Genomic DNA, 12088 nt, shown 5'->3' with positions numbered 1-12088 from the left:
TGTGGTGGACTCTCAACTGCCCTCTGAAATGGCCTAACAAGCCACTCAGTTGTTAACAAGGGGCCGGATGGAATTAATGACTATGGACAGAGTTTGCGGCAGGGACCAATAAAAATAGCTGTGGTCAGAGAATCATCGAGGTTTACAGCATGGAAACAGCCCCTTCGACCCAACTTGTTCATCCCACCCAGCAGAGAAGGTTCACCAGGTTCATACCAGAGATGAGGGGTGTTGATTACGAGGAGAGACTGAGCAGATTGGGTTTGTACTCGTTGGAATTTAGAAGGCTGAGGGGGGGATCTTATAGAGGGGGCTGAATAGGGGAGAGGTGGAGAGATTCTTTCCACTTAGAAAGAAAACTAGAACTAGAGGGCACAGCCTCAAAATAAAGGGGGGTCAGTTTAGGACAGAGTTGAGGAGGAACTTCTTCTCTCAGAGGGTGGTGAATCTCTGGAATTCTCTGCCCACTGAAGTGGTGGAGGCTATCTCGTTGTATATGTTCAAATCACGGATAGATGGATTCCTGATCGGTAAGGGAATTAGGGGTTATAGGAATCAGGCGGGGTAAGTGGAACTGATCCACTTCAGATCAGCCATGATCTTATTGAATGGCGGGGCAGGCTCGAGGGGCTACATAGCCTACCCCTGCTCCTATTTCTTATGTTCTTATGTTCCTAATATTTTCTTGGAGTAAATTCCTGCTCTCTCAGAATTGGTGCTGAAAATGGGACGTGGGATTGTGTATGTTTGTGTGCGCTTGTATGTACTTATATGCGGAGATCTAAAAGTCAAATTTAGTGAACACCATCCGATGCATAACCTGCCAGATGCCAGAACTCAGATTCCTCCCTTCTGCCAAAAAATGAGTTTTGGCTTTGGTCAGAAACAGATTTTAATTTAACTGATTTTCGACCTCGCAACTGCTGAAATATACTCCATAACTTACTTTTAATTTAAGATTTAACTTTAAACTGGTTTAACTTTGAGAGAACACAGATTCTGATATTTTCGAAGCATTAAAATGTCACATCTGGTGATGATCATCCACATCATATACGTTTTTAAAATATTTTTTGTGCATTACTGTTTTTCAGTCGGGAGGGTTTATTCTCTTAAGGCTTTAAATGTTTTCCTATTTTTATTAGAAGTAATTTATTCTCTCTGTCGAATTGACTAACCACTCCGCACGCCACGGTAGACGGTACACCATGTAATACTTAGGGACCTCCTCCCTGACCTCAGTGGTAAGCCTTCATTTGCTGCTAGGAGCTTTGGGAAGTCCGCAGGCTATGAAAGTAGCTATATAAGTTCGAACTCTTTCTTTTTCCTTATAACCCAGCGATAGATTCCTTGCAATAAGGCAATGACTCTGTTTCTGGTTTACCTTTTGGTAGCTGTGTTTCCTAAGAGGGAAACACATGGAATGGTCTGTACCCGTAGAGCGCAGGATAATCTCCCCAGTATATCTGAAGATGGTGATATTATCCTGGGCGGAATATTTACGGTACATTTAGATCCGAATCAGGAGGTGCCTTCATTCATCACAACTCCGATAGACAACGATTGCGGAAGGTGAGTCTAACTGCTGCCGTGGGCAAAAGAGCCTTTAATTACTGTACAATAAAACATTTTGATTTCAATTCACTAATTGGAAAAATAATCTCCCGCTTTACCGAACTAATCATCTTCTGGTTGGTTTAAATAGTTTTACCTGTGTCATATAACGTTGTTATTTTCAGATGCTTTGTGTCGGCGAACAGCTTCCACAGAATGCTTCTGCTTCAATTATTGAATGTAACATTGTGCATCGACCCAGACTGGCGAATTTACATTCACCATATTGTTAATTTGGTGTTGAGTGTTTCTATCCTTGCAAATTTCGAATGGTAAACGTAATGCACAGAGGCAACGTTAAATCAACACCCCATGGGTCGTGAATACAAAAGTTATATGTTTGGTAGCCGTAATATTACTGAAACTACTTAAGCAATTTAACTGATGTCTGACTACAAATACAACTAAAAGAACGATTTCTACAAAATAATTATGGCACAGTTGCTATGGAATCAAATGTTTGCTAAACATTGTGAAGTTCTGAATCGCAGTTTCTTCATTATCACTGACTATAAGTAACAAACGTTCTTTTCACAATAAGCAGCTGCGTCGTGTGTATGGACCACAAGAATGACTCGGCGGCGAACAGCTGATTGTGAAGTTTGCAGCTGCCCACAAATACTCTGTGCGCTTTTGCACGCTAGTCCACGGCATTTGTTCATCTGTTTCAGATGACGCCCTCTACTGAGGATCTAAAATTTATGTGAATAGGAAACATGACTGCGAATCTTGACAACGGATCCCATTGAGACACGCAGGGTCTTAATCAGGAAGTGTAAATTAAAGCATGTAATTTGTAAAATCATTGAGAGAATTAAAGAGAAAGAAACGGATTGGATTAAGAAAAACGAAAGGGACAGAAATAAAAAGTGTATTTTTCTTCATAAATATCCCCAGTCATAATTTAATCTGAAGGAATGTAGCTCCACGTTTGTAACATGTGACCTAACCATTTCTGACTTGTTCCGTGGATATCTAACTGGTAAGCACCAATGCAGGTACATTTCACACAGTAACAGACTTAGCAGTCAGAATTCACTTACAATGAACAGATGAATCTAACCATTACTGAATTGATTCGGGGATTTTCACAGTAACTTCATTGCTCTGTTAACGTAAGCCTACTAGGGACTGGTAAATGAATAATTAAACGTATCCTGTGAATATCTAGCTGGTAAGGCCCAGGGCACAAAGCACTTAACGCATTTGACTGTCAAGCCTTCTGGCATGATTATTTATAGTAAGAAGTTTAACAACACCAGGTTAAAGTCCAACAGGTTTATTTGGTAGCAAAAGCCACACAAGCTTTCGAGGCTCTAAGCCCCTTCTTCACTCACCTGAAGAAGGGGCTTAGAGCCTCGAAAGCTTGTGTGGCTTTTGCTACCAAATAAACCTGTTGGACTTTAACCTGATGTTGTTAAACTTCTTACTGTGTTTACCCCAGTCCAACGCCGGCATCTCCACATCATGATTATTTATAGCAAAGTTTCTAGAAGGGCAAGATAACCAGAGTAAGGTTTTCCGATATATATGCGGAACTACCCAGGGACGCATTGGAAATTACTTTCCGATTTATTCCGTTATGATTGAAGGTGACTTGAGTCTCGGTATTATTCCTACTGCAGAATTTGGCACTGTCTTTGACTTCAGTATGGAAAATTATAGTTTTAAAGAGTGCAAAGATAATAGGGAAATTAGCTGTGCATTAATCTGATCCCCTATTGTTGTGTCGATTGAATATCACCACGTCTAATTTGTTTAATCTTAGTATCTAAATAGAAACCTCGAAAAATGTTCATTGAAGAGTCAAGACCATTCACATTTGTTTTTACTGTAATGCTACTGACAACATTTCTAATCGAAATACATTATACATATGCATATCTGTATGTACTGACTGCAAATATAGGCACTTATGTGTCGCTATGACACCAGAATGCCACTCTTCTTGTGAATGCCGTTTCTCATTGCAGAAAGAGAACTGTGGTCTTTATAGACTGAATATACTGTCTCCTTGTTTGATAGAAACTATTGCGTCTTAACTATATGATGCAACAAGCGATTGAATTATGATTTGATTATCTGTACCGTGTTTTGTTTACATATTCCACAGTTTTCACTTGTCAAACTTTCGGTTGATGCAGACCATGCTATTTGCTCTTGAAGAAATAAACCAGAGCAAAACTCTACTTGAGAATTTGAAACTGGGATATAAAATCTACGATGACTGCTCGTCCTCCGCCATTGCGTCAAAAGCAGCGCTCGCTTTGGTCAATGGAGAACAAGAGCTAATTAATTACCCTCAGTGTAAAGGTTCCTCCGATGTCGGAGCCATTATAGGTTGTGATATGTCCACGTCCTCCATTGCAGCTGCAAGAGCAGTTGGCTCTTTTGGAATTCCGATGGTAATATGTCAACTATTTTCTATGAACTAATTTTTTAAAGTATATTCGGTTAATTTATTCAGCGTACTGGAAGCTTAATCACACAAATAGCAACGTTTTAAAAAATCCATGTTGTTTGCAGGTCAAGTCTGAGTATTTGATTATGGTTCTTGCCGTAAGATGCAGCGAACGGAAAATTGACATCAGTATTAGAATGGACGTAGATTGCCTTAGAAATTTTCCATTTTTAAAAATTCAGTCCCGATGCAACTGCAGTATTCACATGGGAAAATGTTAGCGGACAAATGCAATTTTTAAACAAAAGATTCAAAGCTGTTCGATTAATCTCAATTATGCTTTGCACGTTTAATATTATAATTCACAATACATATATTTAAAGTATTGGTGAGCACTGCTGTCTGGACCAATGTTTTCACTGTCCATCCCTAATTCCCCTTGAGAAGGTGATGCACTTGAATTTCTGCAGTGCATATGCTGTAGGTACAGCCACGGTGCTGTGGGGGAGGGATAACCAAGAATTTAACTGGAGGACAGAGAAGGAACAGCGATAGAATTCCGAGTCACGATGGCGTGTGGCTGGGAGGGAAGCTACACGTGGTGGTGTCCCTCTCAGCTGCTATAATCCTTCTAAGTGGTGGAAGTCCTGTACTGGGAAGGTGGTATGGAAGGAGCCTTCGTGAGTTGCGGCAATGCATCTTTTAGATGGCACACACTGCTGCCACTGTGCGTCCTTGGTGAAGGGAGTAGGTGGCACGGTGTCACGGTGGTTAGCACTGCTGCCTCATGGCGCCAAGGACCCGGGTTCGATTCCCAGCTTGGACCATTGTCTGCACGGAGTCTGCAAGTTCTCCACTTGTCGGCCTGGGTTTCCTCCGGGTGCTCGGGTTTCCTCCCACAGTCTGAAAGACATGCTGGTTAGGTGCATTGGCAATGCTAAATTCTCCCTCAGTGTACCCGGGCAGGCGCCGGAGTGTGGTGACCAGGGCGTTTTCACAGTAACTTCATTGCAGTGTTAATGTAAGCCTACATGTAAAAAATAAACTAAGTTTTTAACTACTGGATGATGAAGGTGATGAATGGGTTACAAATCATGTGGGATGCTTTGTCCTGGATGGTGTCCAGCTTCTTAGTTGTTGGAGCTGCACGGACCCAGGCAAGTGGAGAGTATTCCATCACATTCTAGCTTTGTGACTTGTAGATGGTGGACAGGTTTTTGGGAGACAGAATGTGAGTTTCTTGCAGCAGAATTTCCAGCTGCTCATTGCTCTTGTAACCAACTAAATATTTAGATAGTTCAGTTCAGCGAACGGCAAACTCCAGGATACTATTTATATCAAATGATTCACACCGAAAAGGTTGCTAATTATTTATAGGTAATTGAAAATACGCTGAACACATGTTTTCATGTATTCATCCTTTTTATATACAGATTAGTTATTTCTCCACCTGCTCCTGCCTCAGTGATAAACAGGAATACCCCACCTTTTTTAGAACGATACCAAGTGACGACTATCAGTCCAAACTTCTCGCTGAACTCGTGAAAACTTTCGGCTGGAATTGGATTGGGGCCGTTCGGAGCAACACTGATTACGGGAATTTTGGAATGCGAACATTTATTCAAGAGGCCGAGAAACTTGGGGTTTGTATCGCGTACTCTGAAGTGTTTTATCGGACGGATCCTGCAGAAACAATCACCAAAATAGTCCATGTAATCAAACAAGCGACTACGCCCGTGTTGATCGGATTCCTGCATCCCAGAGAGATGCGACTGTTATTAAAGGAATTTTTGCGTCAAAATGTAAGCGGGATCCAGTGGATTGGAAGCGAAGGGTGGGTTACTGAAGATTTAGTTTCACCCGAAGAAAGAGAAAGATTTCTGGTTGGGACAATTGGCTTGGCTACCCGGAGGACAGAGATACCCGGACTCAGAGATTATCTTCTCAGCATTCATCCTTGGAGGTTCCCCGATAATATATTCGTGAAGAAATTTTGGGAAGCTGCATTCAGGTGCTCATTCAAAGCCGAGAATGCGACAGGGCAAATTGCTTCAGCACTTCCAATGCGACAATGCACAGGGAAGGAGCGGCTGGAAGAAATACAAACAGCGTATCTGCCGGCGATAATGGACGGAAGTTCTTACCACGTGTACACAGCTGTCTACGCGGTGGCGCATGCTCTGAACGACATGCTATCTTGTAAAGAAGGCAATGGACCATTTGTGAATAATACTTGTGCTCAAATTTCCAATTTTCAGCCCTGGCAGGTATGGACATATTATTTGACGCAACCTTTCGTTGATAAGACCCATCCAGAAAACATGGACCAAATATTATCATGTTTTCAATCGTTACTCGTTGCATTGCCATCCTTTCGGTTTGGGTTAATATGTGTGGATTTTTATTGCACATGTTCACATGCAGCTTAGCCACGTTGCAGTTAAAGACTTACATAGTTTGCACTATTCTGTTTCCAGCTGCTCCATTACCTACATTCAGTAAATTTCACAGATCGAACTGGGAGAATCGTGTACTTTGATGAAAATGGTGATCCAGTCCCGGCATATGAATTGATTAATTTGCAAATGACATGGAAGGGAACAGTTGAAGTTGTGAACATTGGACATTACGATGGTACAGCTCCTTCAGGACAAGAATTTAACTTGAATATCGGTGATATTGTGTGGAGTGGCGTTGAGAATCAGGTATGTTCCTTCTGATGCACTTTCATGTGTCATGGTAAAACTGTGAGCTTTCGACCCACAGCATTAAAATAACTATATGTGTGTTTCATTAATGCTTTGATTTTGATGGGGCTGACAAGGTTAGTATTTGTTGCTTATCCTTACCTGGCCTGGTTTAATATAAATAAGTAACTTTCGAAACCATTTCAGAAGCAGTTTTCTGTCTTTTCTTTTTCCTATCCACCCTACCTCCACATCATTTGACATTGGTTGTTATTTTGTTACTGTTTCAGTTAATTCAAGTAAATAACTTCAATAAACTGTTGAAACGCATTTTCATTCGCTGATAACCTTGTTGTAGAAACAAATGTGTCTCCGAAATCTATCCACTGGTTCCCAAATTGTTTCTAATTTTGGATTTTCAGCGAGGAGCCATATTCCAATATTGAGAAGTGATAGCTGGCAGGATATTTTGAACAATGTTCAGTTCTTTTTGATAGAGAAAGAAAAGGATGATGGCTGTCATGGTGGAGGATTTTCAGCATTATGTGTGAGCTTGAAACTGTTGAAAGATCGTTCGACATGTGGGAATTACTCAGAGAGCGTTTGTAATTTGCAAAACGCAAGTGAGGATAGAGGTTAACGGGAAGGGTGCATTTAACTGAAAGCAGGTTAAAAACATGAAGAATAAACGAATAGAATATTTGAATGAGAGGCGATGGGAGCAGGATCCTGGGGAACATTAACAGCGTTACAGACCGTTGGGCCAAAATCTATGCTTCTCTGCTTTGCATTCGACGTAACTGCATGCAAAAGGAGTCATACACAACGTTGCTGTTATTTCTTTCTATCTGTTAACTCTCCAATATTTGCACGTTGGCTGTTGCTTGCCAGAATGGGCATGACGGCATCAGTCGTAGTAATTATGAACAATGCACAATATTCTTATCCAATTCAGTAATCAGAGTTGTCAGATAATAATTACGATGGTGAACTTGAAAATAATTCTGCAACTTCATTGAATGGAAATGTTGAAGCAAATTATCCCAATCGGCCGAGGATCTCCACCCTAAAGCTTCCTTCTCCCTCACATACATTAATTATCTGCATGTTCTCACTGAACTCGACTGATTCTAATCAATGCTTACAGCAAACATTTCTTCTATAACAAAATGGATCGTTGTCTCTTGTCAACAGTGTCTCAATGTTGGAGGATTGGAGGTGACTGAAAGGCGATAATTTAATGATTTGGTAGAAAACTTCATCTGTGTTTATTTGCCTTTTACACTTTTCCTCAAATGAACAGCGGATTGGTCAATTGGGCAATATGTACGAACGGTGGTGCTTTAAATTTCCCTTCACAGCAAGTACCAAGCAATGGAAAATTGTCCGCGGTTTGGCCAAAATTCGCTCTTCAGAAAACAATGTGATTCCAGTATTCTGGTGAAGTAAACACCTGAATATGTTTATGTGCAGTCTTGTTTCGCAAAATACATATGGAGGCCGACAAATATTAGTTTTATTCTCTCCCCACAGCTGCTGTCAGACCTGCTGAGATTTTCCAGCATTTTTTGTTTTTGTTTCAGATTCCGGAATTCATTTTTTTTATTCATTCGTGGGACATGGGCGCCGCTGGCTCGCCAGCATTGATTGCCCAACCCCAGTTGCCCTTGGAGGGCAGTTGAGAGTCACCCACATTGCTGTGGCTCCGGAGTCACAAGTGAGCCATAGTGGGTAAGGATGGCCGATTTCCTCCCTTTAAGGATATTAGCGAACCAGCTGGGTTTTTATGACAATCGATAATTGTTTCATGGTCATCAGCAGATTCTTAATTCCAGATTTTTTTTATTGAATCCAAATTCCACCAACTGCTGCGGCAGGATTCAAACCCGGTCCTCTGGAACATTAGCTGAGTTTCTGGATTAATAATCTAGCGATAATACTACGAGGCCATCACCTTCCCAGTATTTTGGGGAGTATTCGCAGTATTTTGCGCTTGTTTAAATGTTAGTTGAATTTGTGCATCTCTGACACAAATCCAATGCTACAGGAACATGAATAGAAAATATCCTCTCTTCTTAAACAACCCAATCGATAATCTAAAAACAATTCTTAGTTTGCTAACTACCAACATACATTGTGTCCAGATGTTTGCATCACTATGTCAAGTGTTTCACAAGGGTGTGGAAGAGATTTATTAGAATTATAGCAGGAATGAGGGGCATCAGATATTTGGAGAATACGGAAAAGCTGTACTTTCTTCTTCGAGTAGAAAATAAGCGGAAGACTTTTCAACCTGTGGGAATAACATCATTAGAGTCCAGAAGGTATAGATGTTAAATTACGCAGACAGCGTTTGGAATATGCAAAACGCAAATGGGGATAGAATTTAATGGCAAAAATGCACTTAATGGAAAGCAAGTTAAAACATGAAGAATAACCGAATAGGATATTTGAATAAGAGGGGATAGGAGCAGGATCCTGGGGAACATTAACAGCGTTACAGGCCGTTGGATCAAAACATATGCTTCTCTGCTTTGTAAATAGAAGTAAACAGCTGAATATGTTTAAGTGCATTTTTCACTTGCAATATCCACATGGAAACCGGCAAATATTAATTGAGTTTGTGCTACTCTGACAGAAATCCCAAAGAAGCAGGAACATGGGTACAAATATATAATGTCTTCTTAAACAACCAAAACAGATCATCCAAGAGCAATTCTTAGTTTTCTTTGTGTTCACCTGTTGGCATCGCTGTATCGAAAACAAAACGTCCAGGGTCTCACGAGGGCTCGGAAGAGATTTATTTGAATTATACTGGGAATGAGAGGTATCAGTTATTTGGTGAAATTAGAAAAGCTGTACTCTGTTCTTAGAATAGAAAATAAGAGGAGCCTCGATAGAGGTTATGCAATTCATGAGGGGTTTACGGAGGAACAGCATCAAGTGTCAAGTGTCGTTTACAAGCTAACAGATATTTAAGGAAACGTAAAAGCAAAATGCTGGGGTTGCCGGAAATTTAAAGTAAAAACAGAAAATCCCGGGAACCCGCAGCAGGTACAGCAGCCTCTGCGGCGAGAGAAACGTTTCGAGGCCGCACGACTTTTCAGATTTGAAGTGATTTTTCAGAGGCTATAAGGGCGGCGACAACAGCGAGTTGTTGTGGTCAACATTGCACTGCCTGAAATGATAGAGTAAGGAGATTGAGCAGTAACTTTGCCAGAAAGGAATTACATCGGTTACTTGAAGGGAATGAAACATAAGCACAAGGGAAAAACGGAGAAGGAACAACCCGTTAAAAAGCGGGCGCGTTCACAAGGAGCCTGGTGCTTCTTCTGTACAGAGCCGTTCTTCGATCCGATGCGACGGCAGAAGTAAACATTCTTTATGTTTCTTCAGATTCCACGTGCCGTTTGCACAGAACCGTGCCCTCCCGGAACAAGAAAGGTCAACAGGAAAGGACAACCGATCTGCTGTTTTGACTGTGCAGAATGCGCCGATGGTGAGATTAGCAACACCACAGGTCAGTACAAATCAGTTTAGGGTACACTCACTAATTCTTTGACCACAAGTAATTTTCGCGTTAAAAATGTTTTATTCTTTCAGATTCCGCAGATTGCATGAAGTGTCCTTTGGAATACTGGTCCAATCAACAAAAAGATCGGTGCGTTCTCAAGAAGATTGAATTTCTTTCCTTTGGCGAGATTCTGGGATTTGTGTTAGTGTCACTTGCTTTAGTGGGAGTCGGTTTTACACTGGCTACAGCTGCTATATTCTTCCAGTATCGAGAAACTCCAATCGTTAGAGCTAACAATTCGGAGCTCAGCTTCCTCCTCCTCTTCGCACTAATGCTTTGCTTCCTGTGCTCACTTACCTTCATTGGAGAGCCAACAGGATGGTCTTGCATGTTGCGTCGGACTGCGTTTGGTATTGTATTTGTTCTCTCTATTTCCTGTATTTTGGGGAAAACTATTCTTGTTGTGATAGCATTTAAAGCCACTCTTCCCAATAACAATGTGATGAACTGGTTTGGACCTATGCAACAGAGAATCGGAGTGTTCGTCCTGACATTTCTTCAAGCTTTAGTTTGTGCGATCTGGTTAAGTGTATCACCTCCCTATCCATTGAAAAACATGACCTATTACAGAGACATTATTATTTTGGAATGTGATGTGGGTTCTTTAAAAGCCTTTTATGTTGTGTCGAGCTATATTGGTCTTCTGTCCACTGTTTGCTTCGTGCTTGCTTTCCTTGCACGAAAACTTCCAGATAATTTCAACGACGCGAAGTATATAACTTTCAGTATGCTGATCTTCTGCGCTGTTTGGATAACCTTTATCCCAGCTTATGTCAGCTCTCCTGGAAAGTACACTGTGGCAGTCGAAGTATTTGCAATCTGGGCATCAAGCTTTGGTTTGCTTGTCTGTATTTTTGCTCCTAAGTGTCATATTATCTTACTGAAACCAGAGGCGAACACGAAAAAAAATATGATGGGCAAAGTGACTTCACAATAACTCTGAACCTTTAGCTATTTCTCTTGTATTGTGTGCCATCTATTACATCAATGTGAATAATCTTTGCTTAATTAATGTAGCTTGCATTCACTTTCTTTTGTAAAGCGTCAGAGAAATGGATGTACAGGATTCCATATTGTCATTAAAGCTATGTTCAACTATGCATGCTGCATTATACAGCACATGTGTGTAAACTCAAACGTGTGTAGGTGAATGGCATTGCTGTTGTGAGTGAGCTGTGTCGGGTTAAAATATTCCGCGTGCAGGCTGTGCACCTACAGCAAGCTGATGCTTCTCTTGACTCAATGGCGATTTTCGTTCAACTCCCTACAATTAATTGCACTGATAAAAAGAGACATGTCGAAACTTTTAATGTTTGGCTCCTCAGGACGCTTTGCATGAAGATCAATATGAGGGTCATACTGTATAGTAAGAGTGCTGATTGGTTGGCAAGTGGTCTTTGATTGGTGGAGGTGTTGCAATGGAGAATCGCAATCAGTTGATGCATTCTCCATAATAGCGCCCCCACCAATCAAAGACCACTTGCGATTTGGTAATTTACGCATCCCAAGGGGCAATTTAGCATGGTTAATCCATCTAATCGGCACATTTTTTGGACTGTGCGGGAAACCGCAGCACCCGTAGGAAACATGTGCAGTAACGGGGAGAACGTACGGGCTCCACACAGTCACCCAAGACTGGAATCGAATCCGGGTCCCTGTGAGGCAGCAGTGCTAACCACTGTGGCACGGTGCCGCTTCACCTAGCATGAAACCAAGCCTGATTTGCTCAGCTGTTCGCTCAATGACCATTAAATCCTAGTTGTTGCTGTTTAAGTCCCCCTGTAGGTATGAGAGATACTTCAATATGCCCAG

General features: G+C 41.3%; 1 protein-coding gene across 1 annotated transcript; it reads left to right on the top strand.

Annotated features, from left to right (window-relative positions):
* The first annotated feature begins 3737 nt into the window (after window positions 1-3737).
* LOC144482799 (extracellular calcium-sensing receptor-like) lies at window positions 3738-11213 on the top strand. Its single transcript, XM_078201669.1, has 5 exons — window positions 3738-4019; window positions 5449-6282; window positions 6493-6720; window positions 10099-10222; window positions 10306-11213. The coding sequence occupies exons 1-5, from the start codon at window positions 3753-3755 to the stop codon at window positions 11211-11213; spliced, it is 2361 nt and encodes a 786-aa protein (XP_078057795.1). The 5' UTR covers window positions 3738-3752.
* The last annotated feature ends 875 nt before the right edge of the window (window positions 11214-12088 follow it).

The sequence above is a fragment of the Mustelus asterias genome, chromosome 3, assembly GCF_964213995.1.
Source record: "Mustelus asterias chromosome 3, sMusAst1.hap1.1, whole genome shotgun sequence".
Lineage (NCBI taxonomy): Eukaryota > Metazoa > Chordata > Chondrichthyes > Carcharhiniformes > Triakidae > Mustelus > Mustelus asterias.
Note: the sequence above shows the minus strand (reverse complement) of the source record. Positions and strands in the feature narration are given on the sequence as shown.

What these genes read in the sequence shown, in the direction of transcription:
- LOC144482799 (XM_078201669.1), top strand. Translation starts at nt 3,753, where the DNA reads ATGCAGACCATGCTATTTGCTCTTGAAGAAATAAACCAGAGCAAAACT. An exon ending in CCAATTTTCAGCCCTGGCAG is followed by an intron (nt 6,283 to 6,492) that starts GTATGGACATAT and finishes TTCTGTTTCCAG; the next exon opens with CTGCTCCATTACCTACATTC. An exon ending in TGAGATTAGCAACACCACAG is followed by an intron (nt 10,223 to 10,305) that starts GTCAGTACAAAT and finishes TTATTCTTTCAG; the next exon opens with ATTCCGCAGATTGCATGAAG.